At 37.9% G+C, this 21270-nt stretch overlaps 1 protein-coding gene across 1 annotated transcript in view; it reads right to left on the minus strand.

Annotated features, from left to right (window-relative positions):
• srbd1 (S1 RNA binding domain 1) overlaps nt 1–17274 on the minus strand; it is a 54410-nt gene extending 37136 nt beyond the window's left edge. Inside the window, exons 1-13 of the mRNA XM_026943393.3 lie at nt 16825–17274; nt 16437–16719; nt 15494–15730; nt 14880–15046; nt 14178–14295; nt 13923–14061; nt 13019–13115; nt 12619–12775; nt 5847–5950; nt 5283–5390; nt 4224–4381; nt 2870–2960; nt 1311–1418 (exon numbers count right to left, since the gene is read on the minus strand). Coding sequence (XP_026799194.3) covers nt 1311–1418; nt 2870–2960; nt 4224–4381; nt 5283–5390; nt 5847–5950; nt 12619–12775; nt 13019–13115; nt 13923–14061; nt 14178–14295; nt 14880–15046; nt 15494–15730; nt 16437–16719; nt 16825–16889 — 1832 coding nt within the window. The 5' untranslated portion in view covers nt 16890–17274. The remainder of the gene's footprint in view (nt 1–1310; nt 1419–2869; nt 2961–4223; nt 4382–5282; nt 5391–5846; nt 5951–12618; nt 12776–13018; nt 13116–13922; nt 14062–14177; nt 14296–14879; nt 15047–15493; nt 15731–16436; nt 16720–16824) is intronic.
• Nucleotides 17275–21270: the final 3996 nt, after the last annotated feature.

A 21270-nucleotide genomic window follows, 5' to 3' on the forward strand; every position in this document is an offset into this window, starting at 1 on the left:
GTGGAATGGGGGAAAGAAGAAAAACATATATAACATATATATTTAAATAATATAAGGGCGCTCATAAGAAAATAAATGTATCCCTGCAATGTATTCCTGCAAACGATACAGACTTGCGCTGTGTGTATGTATGCTTTGTGCATTTATGTGGGTGCTGACCCAATAAATAAATAAATAGATAAATAAATAGATAAATAAATAAATAAAGCTGCACAATGAAACAAAAATCACCAAACATAAGGATTTCATTACACTATTCAACATATACTTTGCTCCGAAAACTAACCAAGGCTGTACTGTATCGTTTATTAAAAAATAGACTATGGTTAAAGAAAACATTACAAATTCACACTTCTATTAATCTTTTTAGAGAAAATCTGCTTTATATGTTTTCAGTTCTTGACCCTGACTGTCGTAAAAGCTGAAACAGCAGCATTCTTGAATAACAGAGCATATGCTGCTGAATAAGAAATTCAATCTGTATGATTTATTTCAACTAGCACTTTGCTTTCAGGAACACTTGGCTGTCTCTATCAGGACCAGAAACTGTGCTAAAGCATGGGCACCCAGTGTCTGACAGCAGATGCAGTGTTGGTTTTGTAGAGATCTCAAATCTTCTGCTTCCATTTTAGAATGGAGGTTGAAATGGATCCACTTGTGGAGTGCCATGGATGTCAGGTTTGACGCACTGTGCTTCGCTGAGAATTACTAAGGCAGACCTCTCCAAGCTACACTGAGAGATGTGAGCAATACCAAAAACCACCATTGCTGCACTCCATAGACGGCCACTTCAGAGCGGTTCTGGGCAGGCCTCCAGTCTGAACCAAAAGTCAACAAACACAGGTCTGGCTAGATAGAGAATGAGACGATCCCAAATCCAGCTGATATTTGAGTTGGACGAGAGCATGTTGGACGAGTTTTGGTTTAAAGGGTGGTGAGAAATATTTGTTTTTAATTAAAGACAGTCAAACAAGGTCCAGATATTTAAAATCCACAAGGCTTACACACTGCAGACCATCTTTATTTCCTCTACTCCCACATGTTCCATAGTTGTTATTTTCCTGCCACTGGGAGTTTATTGATCGTGCATTTCCAACTTTCAGTTTGTACTTGCACAAGATTCTAGGAAGAACTTGACTTCACTTCAAACAAATAAAGGTTGACGCTGAGCTTTACATAAGTGCTGTTTTTTATTACCAGATTAAGATCAGCTCTCCTGCAGCAGTTCTTATATGACACTTTCTAAGCAGAAACAACCAAACTGACACTGGGTCATTGTTTAAGGGCAAGTAGTACATTTCCACACTTACCAGTAGGACACATCCAAAGGTTTGAAAAAGCCACTTTTGATGAGATCAGCAAAGAAAGACTCAGTCTCTCTGCATGCTGTGCCATTTCCTATGACAACAGTCTGGCAGCTGGATTTGAGGGGGTGAAGGAGGGAAATGTCAAAATCTTGTTAATGCAAGTGGTCCTTAGAAAAATAAGTTTCACACGTGTGTTTAAGTTAAGGGTTTCTGTTGGACTTTCATGTATTTGTCTCTTTATGCTGCCTAAACATTTTATAAACCAGATTCTGTTGAGTGACTACATTCCAATAAATAGATGGATTTATAATAAATATGGGGACATAACAACCAATATTCTAGAAAATGGCAATAAATGAGTTTGTCTAGTCAACTACATACAGTATGACAAAGACTTCTCATCCAATACTGTAAGTATATGCATCATCTGACTGACACTTTACTCATTCACTTGCACATCAATCAAATATATTGTCTCTCACATCATACACTATATGGCCAAAAGTTTGTGGACACCTGACCATCACACCCATATGTGCTTGTTGAATATCAATTCCCCCTTTGCTATTATAATAATCTCCAGTCTTCTGGGAAGAATTTCCCCTAGATTTTAGAGCATGGCTGTGGGGAATTCAGCCACAAGAGCATTAGTGAGGTCAGGCACTGATGTCAGCTGAGGAGGCCTGGTGTGTGGTCAGCGTTCCAATTCATTCCAAAGGTGTTCAGTGGGGTTGAGGTCAGGGCTCTGTGCAGGACACTCAAGGTCTTCTACACCAAACTTCGCAATTCATGTCTTCATGGACTTCGCTTTGTGCAGAGACATGGTCATGCTGGAACAGACTTGGGTCCCTTAATTCCATTGAAAGGAATTTCATAATACTACAGCATACAAAGACATTCTATACAATTGTGTGCTTCTACTTTTGTGGCAAGAGTTTGGGGAAGCCTCATATATGGGTGTGATGGTCAGGTGTCCACATACTTTTGGCCATATAATGTAGATTAGGGGAAGTCAATCATCTCCAAAAATATAATACCATGTAAAAGTCTTAGGAACATCAAATCTGTATTTGGTATGACCACCCTCTGCCTTTAAATCTGCATCAGTTCTCATTGGTACACTGTCATGCAGTTTTATAAGAAAATGGCTGGTAAGTTTTTCCAAGAATTTTGAAGAACTTGTCACAGTTACTCAGATTTTTTTGGAAAGACAACTAAATCTTTTCCACTCACACTAAGGCAGAAGAAATAGAATAAACATTAAAACAAAATGTATAAATGTATTAATGAGTGCCTAAGACTTTTGCACAGCAATGTTTTCAGTTGTCTTTTTCCAAAATTTTCACGTTCATTACAGCAATGCTGCTAAAAAAAGAACAACGCTGCGTTTTAAACAATGACAGACTTCACTCATCATACATACAAATATTCAGGTTATAAATAGGCTGTGAAAAAGCCTGTGTACTTCATCCAGATTATAGAGATGAGCATAGGCAAAAAAAAAAAAAGCTAAGGATAAGAGTGGTGGCTCCTGTCAGTAAGAGTTTTCTGAATTGTAGTACCTATGTTTAAGCATGAGGTGGCGGAGTTTGTCAGCCTCTCTATTCCTGCCTGAGCCATGCAGGTACACCACATCCGTGTGCAGGATCTGACCTGAGAAGACACAAAGACAAAGAAAAAAAAAAAGAAAGAAAACAAGAGTATGAACCCAGTAGGAGAGATGGTAAATTTAAATTTAAAAAATGGTCTCACAAAAGATCTTTCTTCTATCTGTTCTACTCTTCCTAGTCCAGGGATTGCCCTCATCCCTCCAGGACAGACAGCACCACTGCTCTATACACTCCTGCTTGAGAGAGGCTAATCCTACTGGACACCGTCAGAGAGCAGAAGTCTGTTTGATGACACACCCACAGACCTGTCACGGTCAAGCTGAGTCTGGCACGAAGTGTGTAGATCCATGTGGTGCTGCTACAGGGCAGACGGCAAAGCATGGTGAAGCCAAATGACACACACCCACCAGGCCGATCAGCCACCTGCGAGGTGACCATGCACCGTGCCCAGCGTGGAGCCCCGCCCACAGAGACAGTACAGTGTGCATGCCCATCATGCTAGCTAATCAAATACTACTGTTCAAAATGCCAGGGAAAAGCTTTACATTTCTAACCATTTCAAAATTATCTCAACAACTATTCAGTTCATGGACACTGACATCAGTCTTAAAGATAATACTAATTACCATGATCATTTACAAACATATTGATACATATGATTGAAAAATTTAATGCCTGAATTTAATAAAAAATATATCTAAAACCAAAGTATTAAATAAAGCATTTATTTACATGATGTATATGTAATTTATAGGTGCCTTTGAATATAATTTTATATATTAAAGATGCGTTTAAATACACTGTATGGCTATATACGTAGATACCTGACCATCACACCCATATGTGGTTCGTCCCCAAACTGCTGCCACAAAATTGGAAGCACAGCACAGAATGTATTTGTATACTGTGGCATTAAGATTTCCCTTCACTGGAACTAAGAGGCCCAAACCTGTTCATGCCCATGTACACGAAGTGAGGTCCATAAAGACATGGCTAGTGAAAGAATATGAGTGGCCTGCACAGTGTACAATGTATAAACCTCAAATACATTTGAATACTAACAAAAGAGATGGAAAAAGGTATATCTTGGCTTATTTTCAAATGTGGAAAATTCCATTTCCATTTCTCAACTGTAAGCCTTAAAAAATCATGCCCCAGAGTTCTTCCAAAAACAACAAAACACATAGCACAAACATATATGCACTGAACATTTCCATGTTCTCTAAAAACAAACAAATTCGCCATTTTAAGACTTAAAAATATATAATTTAGGAAAGCAGACATCAGCAGCACAGTGTAGTCTTACTGGTGGGTGAGAGGATTGCCAATTTGCAGCCATGGCGATATCCAGGATCTACACCCATGAGGACACGCCCGCGCACAGGGCACACCAACAGCCGCTGCCGGAGATTGCGTACGAACATAGCAACGGACTCCTTCTCCGCACCGGAGGTCAGCTTGGTCCTGAGACAGAGGGGGGGAGAGAAAGCAGAAATGAGGGAGAAAAGAAGAAATTCAATACATGATATGCACTTCTGAAGTTAAAGGAACCCTCCACCCTGAAATGCATTAAACATATTTATACTGAAATACTTGGGCTGTGCTTAGCGAGTCTGGTGCTAATGTATTCGTTGGTGCTGTATTTACATTACCCCTGTCAGAAGCTCTGACATCACAGAGGGACATTGCTAGCACAATTATAATGGAGTTTAATAGGAGAAAAAATTTCGATTATCTTTTGCTTTTAGATCCTAAAACCATAATTTCCTTGTACTATGCTCCTGTGACATTCAATGCCATATTAATGAGAAATCCAACACAGAACTAGTAGAGACAGCAAACATTAGACTTAAAGTTCCAGAATGCATTGCAGCTATACAACAAAGTTGTGCTGAATTATGGCAGAGACTCGGCTAGTTAGTGATTTATAACATGGTAAGCACAACGCTGCTGGAGGCTTTATTAGCATTAGTTGGAGCTTTGGAAATTGATCTGTTTGATTAGTGCGTGCAGGTGATGAGGTGAGAGAGCTGATCAAACTAAAGGACTAAATCGCTGCTGCATCAGTCTTTTTAGGTAGAAATGAAGCAAAGCAGGGAGTTCAGTGGCATTGTGGGTAACCTTAACCAGTGTAACCAAAACCAATAACCAAAGTGAAAATACTTTAGAGCGACATGTTGATGAAAGAATTTTAAACTAAAAAAGTCTTCAGAATTCCATTACGAAATAAATCTTGGATGCCATTGAAGATCACGCGTTGATTAATTATAACGATTAATATTCTTGTCATTCAGGGTGGAGTTTTCATTTAAAAGCTTTAAATAAGCTTATTTTTCAATTTTTGTTTAAAATGATGAGAGCATACCTGTAGCTTCTGCTGAGCAAGGGCATTAGAAGTCTCTTGTAGGAGTCCTCTGCAGCACTATTTAAAATTTTCATCAGCTCTGGACGTGCAAACCCCTTTGGCCTCCACCTACAAAACATGCCAAACACAAACACACACACGTATTGTTTTATACACAATAATCACTTTATGACAGATTTCCTTTTGCAGACTGCAGAACAGTATTTTTTGGTCATTTCACCAGAGATTTGGGAAGAGATTTGTGGTTCTTACTGTGTTAGTCATACTTCAGCTCTGTATGTGATTTTTGCTACGGAAATCAAATTTTGTTTGACGCAACCAAGAAAAGTGTTAAGCCACAAATGCAGCTACTACAACAGAATAAAAAGAAGTGTTTACAACATGAAAGCGTGGAACGCAGAGGTTTAAAAAAATGCCAAACACTTGGGTAATGTTTCACCATACCGAGCAATGTGAAAAAATAGCAAGCGACGGTTTACAAAACGAAGAGAAATAAGAATGAAAAGGACGGTGTGTGCGCATATGCGAGTATGTATGTGCACACTTTTGAGGTGGGACACTGACCTGACGTTGACACACCACCTACAGAAGTCAGCCTTCACCCAGTCGGGGATGTTAACCTTCACTGACAGAATCTTCAGATTCTCCCCTCGGTTAATGGCCAGCGTCTGAAACAAGAGTGTAACCTGTAGAGACAGCAGACACAAAGCCTGGCACGGTAGTGCACTGCTGGTACCCACTCATTCATTACCAACCAAAACAAGCTCAAGTGGGTGCACACACAAGCACATGCACACAAACTTGTCTTATAAATTAATGCCTAGAGCTAAACCTAATCCTACACTTAAGTTCAGTAACCAAAAAGAAACCTTCTGGCTCTTTTCATTTTCGTAAAAATAAAAGCTGTAGTTTTTGTAGAAAAAAAAAGACACAAGGTCAAAAGTGTCAGATGATCCAATTTTTCTGGGGACATTTCGTCCCCACCAAGACACACACACACACATCCTGAAGTAAGCCTCCTGCCTCTCTCACTTTTCCCTAGCTGGTCTTCTAAGGGAACATGACATGCTGTTAAGCAAATAGTTTTAAGTGTCTGACCTTTTCTGGGGAAAACCTTTTGGAAGAAAAAAGAAGAGGGTAGAGATGATCCATCAATCAGGACTTGAAGCAGAAGAGTAAAGCTGACAAATGCCAAGTTGCCACCAACCCCCACCACACATACACACACAAACCTACCACTGAGAGAACAGCAGACCCTTCACTTTACTGAACAACTAATGCCCTGATCAGGATGTGAATTAATGCAGCCCGAAATACCATGAAAATTCTATTTTCTTATAATGCCATTTTACTGCCCTAAGGAAGCTGTTTATGTGCATGTTGCCATGTGACATTCATCAGAAATAGTTTTTCCTAAGATAGAGAAACATCACATATTAAACTTTATCCCTGCTCTTTTCTAACACCGGTTTGCGGTGAGCATAACGCACATCATAGAACCAGAAACAGATTTGTTTCTTTACAGTCACGATCACACCAAAAGCAGCCTCCCTATACAGACCGTATACAGCACGCTTTCCAAAAGAGAGAGACGAGGAAAAAGAGGGCAGTTCAGAAAGTGAAGAAAACCCTTAGCAATCACACTGTGTGCAATCAATGTAACAGCAGCCTCCCTGCACAGAAGCAAGCTAGCTCGTCCTACAGATATACACATTATATCCAAAAGAAAGCTAGCTCTCCATTTCATGACACAAAACAGAAGGAGACTCAAACCACAAAGAGTTTTGCAAAAGCAACAGACAAGACAGTAAATGTTCTCAAACAGACAAACACACAAATGGAACATATGTATACAGTTAAATCACAATCAATCCTCCTTTAGATAGTAATGGTTATTTATGGTTCTTTCACTCCAAGGCAAAATAGGTACACCTTAAGTAAACCCTAACAATAATATTTTAAATTGCAATGGTACATTACTGTACAGTTCACATTTTCCAACCTTATCTAGTGCAACCAATGCTTGAACACAACCCCTAGCTTAGACTCTCAGTACATAATACATTAGAAAGCATAAACAAAATCTAAATAAAAGAGAGACACAGAGAGAGTGCTTTATGTGTTATTCTACTTAAACCACAGCAATTTGGCAATGATCACAATGTTTAATTTATTAACGAATGAAATATTGCACATTTAACAGTTTCGAGTTAATGTTTGGTAGCATCCATGAAACATGTCAGTTCCTGTTATTACTTAAGTTATAGCTGTGATAAACATTCATAGCATCTCTCTGCCTCTCTTTAACACAGCTTGTCTCCCCTGTCAAGAAGACTTTCCCATGCTGGGAATCCCAAGTCTGTTTCAAAGCATGGACACCTGACCCTCCTTCCATAAATGTTAAATAAATTTTTCCTAAAAAAATTTCACCACATCAATAATTCTTCGTTTTTCTTTGTTAAACATCACATTTTTAATCTGTTTATTTACTTATATGACATGTCCAGAATACAAATCCCTGTAAATGAGCTGTTAGTATAGAAGCAATAACGTGTTAGAAATAATGCTTCAATATAAACCTTAAATCATTTATGTTACTGCTGGAATAGATTAAAGAAGTCTAAAAGAAAATTTCATTGCAAAATACAGGCAGTTCAATTAAAAAATAATAGCAGCTCCACATTTTTTTTTTGACTGGCAAGAACAGTTTAAAATTTCATGGAGCACAGACTATTGTAATATCCTAGATTTTCAAAAATCTTTTTTTTTGCTTGTAGTAGGATGTGAAAAACCAGAATACAGCCTTTTGTTGCATAAGCGTAGTGGGGGAAAAAAGCTACATATTCAAGATATCATGTTCTTCAATAACAATGAAATCATAATTGAAAAAATATGAGGAATGTATGCTACAGGAATGAATATTATTCTAAAGACAGCGATTCCGATTCAATATTTACTTTCCAAATAAGGTGAAGGAATAGGCATGGAAAAGAGCAAGTGGAAGGCCTCAACATAAACAAAACGAACGGCTGAACTTTTCACTCCTTATCTTTTCACACACAGAAAAACAAACATACACAACATGGGGTTTAAGATACACCAGTGACTATTCTCAGTACAAAATAAATAGGAGCTTACTTTTTAGAAAGAAAGAGACGAAAAAGTAGATTTATTTAAATGACAAATTCTCAATGGAACAAGCAGATGGAAATACTGTAATTGCTTTACAGCATTCCTTGTGATATGTCTCCAGATAATGATTGCATGTTTTCTGATAAAGAAGTGAAAGTAGAACAGGAACAAGAACAAGGCATAGTGAAACAAAATGACAGAACTGACTCTTAAAGGTGCTGTCCCTCTTCCAAACATTTTACCTTAGAATAAGCATATCTTTTAAAAATATAAAACAATTTACAAACTTACTTTCTGTTATACTATGTAATTAATATGTAAACTTCCACAACAATCAGGGTAGCTTCGGTTTTAAGCTAATCTCTGCCAATTTAAATAGTCTTTTCATTGTGGCCATTTTTTGCTTTATTCACTGACTATTACAAAATGATTTCATTCACATTTGTTTATGAATGCACTGTTTTTGGCCAAAAGAGGAAACACTTTTAGAAACAACTTTAATCTTAATGAAAGTTAGAAAGTGATTAACAAGCTGTTTGTGTTCTTTGCTATCCAGCGTCTGTCAGCGCACAGTGCAAACAAAAAAATAATAATGCAATTAATTATTTTGTTGTGTACAGTATGAACAAACAGGGTCATATGCTGGGGTCAGCTTAGTTTTGTCCTATTGTATGCACTGATTTTATCATTAATAGTAGCTACTTGCAAAAGTAGTTGTGAGTGGAACGCTTTTTAATTAATATAAATTTGTAAAGACAAAAAAAAATACACTATATGGCCATAAGTCTGTGGACACCTGACCATCACACCCATATGATGTTAAGTGAGGTGGCCTAGCGTACAGACGGTGCTCCAATTCATCTTAAAGGTGTTTGGCAGGGTTCAGTGGGGTTCAGTGGGGTGAGGGCTCTGTTCAGGCCACTTCCACTCCAACCTTGGCAAAACATGTCCTCATGGACCTCGCTTTGTGCACAGGGGCATTGTCATGCTGGAACAGCTTGGGCATATCTGCTACAGCATACAAAGACATCCTATACAATTATGTACTGCCAACTTTGTGGCAACTGTTTGAGGAAGGCTCAGGTATGGGTGTGATGGTCAGGTGTCCACAAACCTTTCACCATATAGGGTACTTTTAAAATATTTCTACTTTTACAAAATTTATGTTACAACCCTATATGTTTCTATCGCTCTATTTTTACTGTGACTGAATTCCAAACAGTGTCATACTGGGTGCACACAACAGCATTGTGTAAAACCCTGATGCTGGAGTACCCCATCTTGCAGATTTTAATTCAATTCCGCTCAATTAAATTTTTTATATAGCACTTTTAACAATGGACATTGTCATAAAGCAGCTTTACAGAAATCCAGATATAGATTTAGATCCCTAATAAGGAAGCCAGAGGCAATGATGGCAAGAAAAAACTCCCCGAGATGACATACAGAAGAAACCTTGAGAGGAACCAGAATCAAACAGGAACCCATGCTCTTCTGGGTGACACAGCATAGCGAGGTTTTGAGTCATTTGAGTGTTTTCCATGCTCCCAACACACATAATTGAACTAATTAGCTAATTAACAGCTGTTCCTGAGTTTAAGTGGGTAGGGAAAACACTAAAATGTGCAGGACCAGGGTTGGGAACCTGTGCCCAATGTGTGTATGGCCTCAGTGTGTACACAGGGCCAACGGTGAGCTGTACACCTAAGTAACGCTAAAAATAACTAAAGTAACTAAAGCTAGAAAAAATGTATATGGTTACATTAGGGAACACTGGCTGATTTTACAATAACAATACATATATAATACTTATATATTTTGCACTTTGCAGAGACACATTAAAATTGTATACTTTAGTCTTAATTAAAACATATAATTAATTAATTTATTTATTTATAGTGATCTGATACTCCTTAAGTTTGTTTTTATTGTCTTTTTTGTGTAGATCCCTCCTCCAGAACCACCAGGACAGACCACTGAGGATGCTGAGGCTGAATGCACTCCAGAGAAAAAGAAGACATTGGGAAGCTTCTTTAAACCTACTGCGCAAGCCTTGCAAAGTCCATCTAACAACCAGGAACTAAGTGTAGCTTGTGAGCTGCAGGTCTACCTACAGTCACACAACCTGGACAGTGAGGGGGATCACTAAAATGGTTGAAGGAACGCCAAAATGTCTACCCTTTAATTAATCACATCTAACATTGTTATCATGTAGCCCTGATATATAACATTATACTTATTATAGACACTATGTAAGGAAAAGCATTTGGTTTTCACAGGTGCATAAAAACAATCACACACACAAATCTGGTCTTAGCACGCTCACTGTTGATGTGCTAAATCAAATACACACGTACATGTGCCTCCTGTCACAACACATCCCACACTGTTCCTACCTAACAAAGCCACAAAAAGGTTCATTTTCACCATAGTGACACAGCGTGTAGGTCACAGGCAGCTCAAATTAACAGTTGCTGACAGTCCACATCACCAGATTAACAATGGTGGCCATGCTGAATGCTTCAGAAGAGAAAGGCCTTCACCATTCATTCACTCACTCACTCACTCATCCTCACACCCACTCTCTCTCTCTCTGTCTCTGTCTTCTTCCCCTTCTCTCATAGAGCCCACAAGCAGCTGTCACCATGGAGGAAAGCCTGTCAATCTCAGCCCCTAATCCAAAGGCACGTGGATGGGGACATGTCACATATGTTAAGGAGGGGAGAGGTGGAATGACTGGAGGACAGAGAAGGGGATGAAAGGAAAGAGATGGCAGGATAAAAAAAAAAAAAGCCACTGTGACATGTGGCTGGCAACCACCTCTTGAGTAACCAGGGTGCTAGCAGTTGGGGGCGCTTCTACTAAACTCCCCTGACAGAAGTGCTTTGGAAAGTGGCACTGAGTACCTGTGGAAATGCCACATTACTGATACATTACTGATGCAGGGAAAGACATGCATGTACATATTAGTGTACCAAAAGATATAATTCATATGGCCATACATGAATTTTTACATGAAAAGAACATGACTGGACAAAACAAACGAAAATATCAAATTACTGTTCTCTTGCTGAAAAAAATTGCGTAAAATGCTTACACGCTTTTGCTGAAAATTCAGCAGAATTCTTTAATGCCACTAATCACATACAACCATGACAAAATCAGTTGAATCTGTTATGTTTGTTTTGCACATGTGTGTAACTGAGGCAGCATGAGAGTCGGATTACGTTGCTATTTCTAACAGTGGTGCAGTATAGTGTTGGGGAGGTGAATACCAGGATAAAAGGACAGGAATATTCATGAAAGGCAAGGAGCCATTTGGTGAGCTGAGCAGAATACTGTCTTACTAAAAGCAGCCGGAAATCCTATCACTAAAATGAGAAAAATAAATGTTTTGCATGTTTGCCTTACTGAATATGTAATTTGGTGTATTTTTACCTAAAGGTGCAAAATGCAGAGCAGTGTCAGTGCAAAAATAATATATATTTTTTTTTTATTAAATCTAGCTTGTTGCAATAAAATACAGTAATTTATAGCATTTCTTAATTTACTGAACATTGAATAATAAACATTTCTTGATCTACATATATCTATGCCTTGGTTAAATTGGGTTAATGTATTTAAAAGGAGGTAAAATATAGTGTGAGTTAAAATATAGGGTGTTCAAAACCTGGCAGTGTATTATGTATGTGGGCATAATTATATAACGTGGGGCCTACAAGACCTACATGGAATACCAACGCCACTTATCCATCAACAGCTGGTCCAATGTGGAACAGCAATGGGGCGCAAAAAAAAAAAAAAAAAAAAACTTTTTATCAGAAATGAAAAGTAAATAACTACTATTAAACATTAGAAGTAAGGCTTGTCAAAACAAAGGAAGTTTTCTGGTGTCATCCAGTAAGATGCAGAGGTTTATCAGCATAAAGAATAAATAAATTATTAAGAATAAATTAATTACTAGCATTACAGAAGAGGGATGTAAGAACATGTAACATTTACATTTAGAATTTATGTTAAAATATCCGAGATTTCTTATCTAGAAGAAAAAGTTCACAAAAAGCACTATATTTATCCATAAAGATATATTTTTAAAAACAACACAGGTCATACTTTACCCAAACAAATGTAAATAGACATATGATTCAAAATTGCATTTCCTGACCTGAGACTATAAAGAGTGTAGGGAAGGCTGGGTCTGTACCTGGTGGTGCTGGATTTGCTGCACGCTACAACGGAATGAACTGTACAGGCTGAAATTTGAAATGTCTTTAGGCTTGCTCTTCTGATCGGCCTGCTGCTGCTCTTTAAGAGCTGTTTTAGACACTGTAGACTGGAGCGTCACATCACTCCTATCACACCTGTGAGGGGACACCCACATACACACACTTGTATAATAAAACAAAACATCAAGTGACAAGTAATTGTCAATGCATTGTCGATGCTAACGGAGCACAAACTGATTCACAAAATACATGTAAGGTTGGACATCAATTACAGAAAATAGACAGGAATACAATATTCCTGGAATACAATATAAATATGCCATGAATAAAAGAGATAGGAAATCTAGAAACAGACGTAGAAGCAGGTGTGTGTCTCACAGTGATCGGATGTAGGTCAGCGTCTCTCCATCTTTAGCAATCATATCAGCTAGAATTTGCTCAACACCTGTGGCAACCTCCTCAAGAGTGGACAAACCTGTGGACCCAACAACACACACACACACACTTATTACAGATTACAGTTTTCAGGGAAGTACTGGCGAGCCGCATACTCTTTTAAACATTCAAATATACTTCACAATATAAATAATACAACTGTATCTTTGGATATCAGTAGTCAGTTCAAATAATATGGACAAGTCATTTATTATAATGGGTAACATGCCAGAATTAAAAAAAAAAAAAAAAAAAAACATCAGCAACTCTAAGCCAACAGTTACTGCTGAAGTGGATGCACCAGATACAGTACATTGCTGCCCTCTAGTGACTGAACTCCTGAATAAATGTTCTGATTTTGCACACAATTATTTTGGTGTCAGTTTGAAAGAAAACATTTTTTTACTTAAGATCAGCATATAACCCCCTGGATCTGAAACATCAGTTTACAGTACAGCGGCCGAAATATATAAAGTAGATATCCCTATTTACTACGTGCCCTTGGTAGAGTGCGTTCACCAAGTTTGGTGGGAAAAGTGTGTATATACACCATAAAGAACAGGTGGGTTAGTTCTCAATGGAACATTTAAAAAAAAAACAAAAAAAAAAAACAAAACCAAGACAAATGAGAAACTTGCTGACAGGAATGTTTTGTCCCTGACCTACCCTCTAGTGGACACAGCTTTCAATCCTCCAGATGGACAAACATTACACAGATCAGCATGAAACAATGCTGCTTGTGAGGTGTGTGTGTATACAAACATGCAGCTATGTGTGTTTAAGTACAACATAAGTTAATTAGTTTAAGCAAGTATAATAGTCATTAATACTCTAACGAGCTTCCTACCTTCAGTGTTGGGCTGGATCCATGAGCGCAGATCAAGTGTTTGGGGTGACTGAAGAAGAGCCAGAGCTGCAGTCTCTAGACCAAGCTGCTTCGCTCGCCGCGCCTTTGACAACTTACTGCCCTTTTTATATGGTGCATACTGTAAAGACCAAAATGTTACATTTATGAAAGTTGCACATTTATGAAAGTCTTTAAGTGATTAAAAACATTATGATAAACCGTGAATACAAGTTGAAGACTATATTGTATCCTGACCACATGGTCCAGTTCATCAACACTTTTGCAGACTTTCAGAGCTTTCTCAAGTTCAGAAGTCAAACATCCCTCCTTCTTCAGGGTTTGGGCGATGGACTGAGACTTCTTTGCCACAGAGCTAACACACACACAAACACACACAAACACCTTCACGATAAACAGTCATCCAATGCATAAAGTATAGCATCTTAAGCCATTGAAATTTATTTATTTGTCTGTTTATTTATCTATTTATTTACTTACTTATTTATTTGTAAATGTATAACAAAGTGCAAAAAGGGAAGAAAATATTGAGAATGTTAAATGGGCCCATCCACTAGAGATCAAATAATCGCATCGTAATCTTAATGCTCACTATGTCATTTCAATAAAAATATATTTCTGGTACAATGAGCAATGATGTCTTCCATTCATAAAAATGGGAACCAAAAACAAACATGAGAGTACACCAATTGTGAATCATGGCTAATTGGTTAACACGTTTGGATATTTGATTAACAAATTAACTTCACTAAGTTCTTTTAAGAAATGTATTCATGCACCTATACAACAGCAGGTCAGTATGGACATTTGACCAACTAAAACAATTCCACATTACCAGAACATCCTATATTCTAGATTTTCAGTAGTTTCAGAGAACATCAATTAGTGACTTGTAATAATCTGAAGTTGACACTGCTTCAGTTTTTTTCCCCGGCTCACCAGAGCTCTTCCAAAGCGAGCTGCACCTCCCTCACAGCATCCGCATCCATGTGGTTGATCAGCTCTTTCCTGTAGCGCACCATGAACGGGATGGTGTTCTCCTCCCGCAGGAGCTGAGCGATGTTAGCACAGACCCACTGCTCCACTCCAGTCTTCTCAGCTAAAACCTTAATATGGAACAAGTGTGCACACACACACCTTTTAGAATCTGCTGTTATAATATATAATAAGAAAGTGCAATAATCAGTTAAAGTATTATCATAATTATTGCTGTTGCATTTATCTATTTAGAAGCTGAAGACAAGGTGTCTTTCTCAAACAATGCTGCAGAGGTGTACTATTTGTAAACATAATATCAAGACGATACAGTATTTTCTAAACTACGATAAAAGTTTCAGAAATTTTGCATGTATGAGTATTTTTAATATAAACTGAGTCATTGCAACAAGGTGTAAAGGAGGATGATTTTAATTGTCCACCACAATAAGAACATTTTGCATTTTACAAGCCCTTAACAACTTGTGTTCACTACAGTAAGATATGAATAGCAAACAGTCACGAAAGAAAAGTTATTATGCACCACATACTCTCATGACTCTAATTATAGATCTCACCTGTACAGGGTCCCAGTTCATCTGCAGTTCATCCCGTAAAGGATTTGGAGACTTCAGGTTGATTGCTTTGCCCTGAGGCGCACTTGTGGTCTTCTGCTTTTTCTGCACAGGCTCATCGAACGTAAAGTCATCCTCAGGCTCTTCCTTTTTCACCACAGGGAGCTGTGTACTGGATGTTGGCTCTTCATGCGCAACAGCATCAGTACTGAACATCTTGTCCATGCTGATGGACTGCCTCTGAAAGACATATCAATTAGCAGTGGGGGCATTTCTGATATTAGGTAACACTGAAAGAAGACAGTTCATTAAAAAAAGTAAGGAAAAATAACATGGCCATGTAAAGACTACATCCGAATGCCAACTGACTATTAGAATTGACTTAAGTCTTAAGATCAGTATCACAGTTTCATGGATAGTAATGATTTATATATATATATATATATATATATATATATATATATATATATATATATATATATATATATATATATATATCAATCCCATTTACTTTTTCCAAAATGCCAGTGCATGTTGCCTGTACAGTTGCTCCAGGGTCGCCATGTCTATCTGGGTTAACTCTGGTGTTCTCCCACTATCTTAGCAGTAAGTGGATTGGCTACTCTAAATTACCAATTGGTGTGAATGTGTGTGTATGGTGCTCTGCAATGGACTGGCGTCCCATTCAGGGTGTGTCCCCGCTTCACGCCCAGTGTTCCCAGGATCCACAATGGATAAGCGGACCAGGATAAAGCGGTCACCAAAGATTAATGATGAACAAATATTGCTTACACAGTAAACCAGAAATAATATCATGCCAATATCATCAAGCCAAATGTTTCATGTTACATTGCTCAAGCATGATGGAGTCATGGGCTCATCTAAATCAGACATTAGAAACTTTTATAGCAAACAAAACACCAACACAAGACACACAGCCTCTTACCTCTTCTTTAACCTGTACTTGTACTTGTGGCAGTGATTCATCTTGATGAAAAACTGCATGACTGCTCTCTTCTCCTTTCACTTTCTCGACACTCTTCTTTACTTTAAGGGGCCTTGGAGCTCTAGGCTTTCTCTCAGCCTTTGGTTTGGCCTCTTTAGGTTTGGCTACTCGTTTAGTAACCTGTTTCTTGTCAGTTGTTTCGCCTTTCTTCCTCCTTCCTCTGGTCTTCTCCTCTGGCAGCCATTCCTCTGCCTCCTCCTCCTCACTCGTTTGGCTGGCTATGCTACATTCAAACGTTTTTTTCTGTTATTTTTTGTTTCCACAGAAGTGGCTGCTTTTCTAACAGTCCCAATTCCACACTAAAAAGGTTTTAAGTCAATGTACTTACTGGTTATCGTCTGGAGTCGGTTCCTTATAGTTTTTTGCCGTTACTGCTCTTCGAGTCCTCAGCATCTTCGCTTGAAATGAACAAATTTATTCAATAGCCAGTATGACAGCACACATATACCAGATGATACAAAGCCAGTTAAGCAGCTCTGCCTAGTGGTCTACATAGTATGCTACCTCAAAGTTCAAATTTAGCGCGTGAGCCACGATGGCTAGTTAGCATATACGCTAGAATGCGCGCATACTACTGTACTAAATGTTATGTCAAAATAGTACGCCAGTGCTACTGTATCTGAACACTGACTGATAAGTCACATTTTCACTCTGAATTTGTGCAGTGAGCCTTTGGTAATCTGGAGAAAACTGCCATCAAATTCTGAGGTTCATATTTTTCAGCAATAGGTGGCGTACTAGTTTGTGTACTATTTAGTGCAGTAGTATGTAGTGAGCGTCTTCTTCTTCTATCTTTCTTCCTGCTTCTCTGCATTGTCGCCACCTACTGGTATGGAGTGTGGCCCAACCAGGATGTAGTTTTTTTTTGTTTTGTTTTGTTTTTTTGTTTTTTGTTTTTTTTAGCAAAGAAAACAGCACTACATTTGAAATACTAAGAGCATCAGAAAAGGGAAGGAAAATATACAAACAGGCAAACAAAAGAAACCTCAATCAGCAGGGGTAAAATAAGATCATAGTTCTTAAAAAATTCTTCTTCTTATCATTATTATTATTATTATTAATGAGTTTAAGTGAGTTTACAGTATGGGAAATTTCAGCAAGAAATACTTCAAATCTAGGCAAAGTGTTGAGAAGTTGTTCTTGTGAATAAAATATTTGCAATGCAAGACATAGAAATTAAAAATCAGTTCAATAGCATGGCTTGTTTCCAGAGTGTGTGCTCACTGCAGCCTGTAGGGCGATGATGGACTGGATTAGTTCCACTAAGTACTGGATGTTCTAACCCTAACCCTAACCCTAACCCTAGATGAATTACTTACCAATGTACTATCTCTGCCGTCGGCACATGCGTGTTATAACATCCAGAATGTAGAGTTTATTCTACAGCAGCATCACATGACCTTAGATTTTGGTGAGGCAGGGCGACATTAATAAGGACATATATAGCCTCAAACAAAATTAAGTCGAGAGGCTATCATACTTTTGCTATAGGCTACTATAGAGTAACCCTGTAATAGTCAGTTGAGAGTCGACAACATACAATTATCCTGCATACAGTCTAGCACTCATTTTGAACAGTTATGTACCTTTGTTCAGTTGTTTTCGATGTAGCAAATGTGTTTGCCAGGTTTTAGCAAAAATTTTCAGCTCAACTACATCTCAAAAACAACACAAAAGACCTGAAACTAGCCCAGAAGGGAGACCAAAATGGAGACAAATTTTTCTTGTTTTTCTCAGCCTTTCTCAGGAAACAAGGGCATTTGAGCACGTGCATTTGAGCACATGCATTTGATGAACTGATGTAACAACATTATTCACTCTGTAATCGCCCTTTTCCTCTCTCAAACTTTGCAAGATATCTTACAATGGAAATGTCGTGTCCTAATGGTCAGAATCTCAGACTTGTAACCCAAAGGTGTACCTGAAGGTCATGGATTCGAGTCTCAGGTCCGGCAGGGATTGTAGGTGGGGGGAGTGAATGAGCAGCGCTCTCTTCCACCCTCTATACCACGACTGAGGTGAGACCCTTGAGCAAGGCACCGAACCCCCAAACTGCTCCCCGGGCGCCACAGCAAAAAGAAACGGCTGCCCACTTGGATGGGTCACCATACTTGGCTACACGTCATGTCACTTCACTTCACTTCATTCTGTACATCATAGACACACCGCATTTACACTTAGCCTTTGTTTTCAGAAATTATTAATTTCCTATAAAATAAGGTATTTTTAAGCCAGCCCAATTTGAAAATTGTCATTAAGTGTCCTGTCTGCTGCTACTTCTCCACTGAAAATGCTCATAGAAAGTAGCTATTAGCACTTGTTGCAGTTCTGATTTTTGACTACTAGATGCAATAATAACAACTCTACAGAGCCTAAAGGATGCAATTAGGTAATTAGAGGTAATTGAATTTAAAATGTACAAAGTTGTGACGGTTAACATTTGTTGAATGGCCAATGTGTATGGTAGGGCTCTGCCCCACCTGTCCCTATAGATGAGCCACAAACAGTATAGCACAGCAAAACACATTGTACTGCAAAGTTATGGAACTTCCTCTGATTTCCAAGAATTCCCAAGAAATCCAAAAACAGATCGATCGATATGAAATGACAAATATAACTCCTAAACACTTCTTTGACTTTCTAACAATACCCATGTATACCGGAGTGGCAGCAGCAGTGACAGAAAATGATATACAGCCTAACACATTTCTTCATAAACTGCATCATTCTGTTCATACAGACCTGGTGGAGTTTTCGTTTTTTCTTGCTGACGTAAGGCATTTATTTGTTCTCTAATTTGGTAGGAAGTTGGCGAATGATAGCTGATAGTCAATTTATCCTCATTGTGAAGTTTGTAAAAAAAGATGTTATTGAACCCATGACTACCACGAGGTGTTTGTGAGTTTCTCTATATTTTTGTATTTGAAATTTAGTTATTTCAGGCCCAAAGAAGTGATTCAAGCTCATCTGGTCTGTGTCTTTATATCCCTTGGATTTGGGTTTCAGCTTCTGACTACCTGGTTTGTTTGTCTGCAGGCACAGCAGTGCAGAACTGTGGTTTTGCTGTTCTTTGAGGTACATTATGCTGCAATATGAATGACTAGTCCCAAAGAGATTTCCCACATTGAGAAATCCAGAACTTGCACTGTGGAAGACAAAGGCTTTGAAAATGTGTTTGGATACAGTATCTGAGAAAAAGTCTGTATTTTTAAAAAAAACATGACTCCAGATAGACTGCCAGGCAAACAAATACAGATATAGAATTTTGAAAGTTAAAAATTTATATAAAGGAGCTATCCTTGTGACAAGACATTCTGTACCTGATTTTTTTTTCCCAACCAAATCAAATCAGCCAGCAGCCAACCTAAACTGAAGGACTGAGGAAATTAAGCTTATGACTGACACGCATTATTCATGGACTGCCACCAGATGGTGTAAAAAGTCAGAAACTAATCACAAATGCTCACAAAAATCATTAATCAAGCAGCTCTTTGACTTTATAAAGCGAGCAAAGAGCAGAAAATCCATTCATTGAATGAAGGATTGACAATCAATTGACCAAAATCACTAGAAGCTGATGAAGCCTTAAACCAAAGCAATTATTTCCACAAGACACAAAAAATGCCACCTAAAATGTTTAGCATTTATCTGGAATTATTTCAAAGTAACATTTCTATTTTCTTGAGAAATATTGAATGTTGTTATAGTTTTATAATATATTGTTTTGTGTCTGGACTGGGCATTTTGCTTTGCCCTGGGCTTTGCCTCAGACCTTAAAGGAGGTCAAAATACAGATAAGTACTTCATATTTACCTGTTGATAACATACAGTCAGACGGACACAAGCTCAGTTCCAATTAACTAAACACAGCTAAATAACACCAGATAGCAAATACTTTAATAAGACCGTTCTGGCTTGTAATGTTGCATCATATGCAGCTTTGAATATTAAACAGTTGTAGCCATGTGGTTAAGGCTTTGGGCTACTGATTGGAAGGATCTGAGTTCAGATCACAGCACTGCTAAAGCTGTCATTGCTGGCTCCTTGTGCAAGGCCTTTGACCTTAAACTGTTGTATCATGTTTCAGCTGTAAATTACTTTGGATCACAAAGCATCAGCCAAAGGAACAAATGTAAATGTTAACACTGAATAGAACAGAGTATTGAAGTTCAGCCCTTATTTATATAATTTAAATAATATTGCCAGTTGCTAATATGCAAACTTTTCAAATTATAGTGTGGATTATAAACAAAAAATCTACTCTTTGGTGACTTGCATCTAAAAATGATCTATTACTTTATTACATTGTCCTAAACATATACTAAGTCCCTAAGAGGTGATACCAAGTAAAATGTCTCCACTGTATGATATGTATGATAATCGCTGTATGATGTTCAGTGATTATACATTAGGCCTATAACCGAGCCAGTTGTATAGTTGTCTGTAATACACATGGCTTTATCTTATAATCGAAACACTACTAGTTAATCTCAAGCATACAGTACTTGATTTGCCCTTTAAATAATAATAACTTCAGGATTCTGAAAACAGAAAATTGTCAGATCCATCCCAAATTATTGTTTATTTATATATAATAATTATTATTATTACATAATTTTTTACATATTGTTTTAAAGTTTGTAAATTTCTGGGCAGCTGCTCAGAAAGGGATATGGGGTGATAACTATTTTCTCACACTCAAAATGATGCTGGCTATTTTATCATTACTATGTTATTTTAAGTAATCGTGATGTTTTTATTCTTTGCACATATC

The sequence above is a fragment of the Pangasianodon hypophthalmus genome, chromosome 3 (assembly GCF_027358585.1).
Source record: "Pangasianodon hypophthalmus isolate fPanHyp1 chromosome 3, fPanHyp1.pri, whole genome shotgun sequence".
NCBI lineage: Eukaryota > Metazoa > Chordata > Actinopteri > Siluriformes > Pangasiidae > Pangasianodon > Pangasianodon hypophthalmus.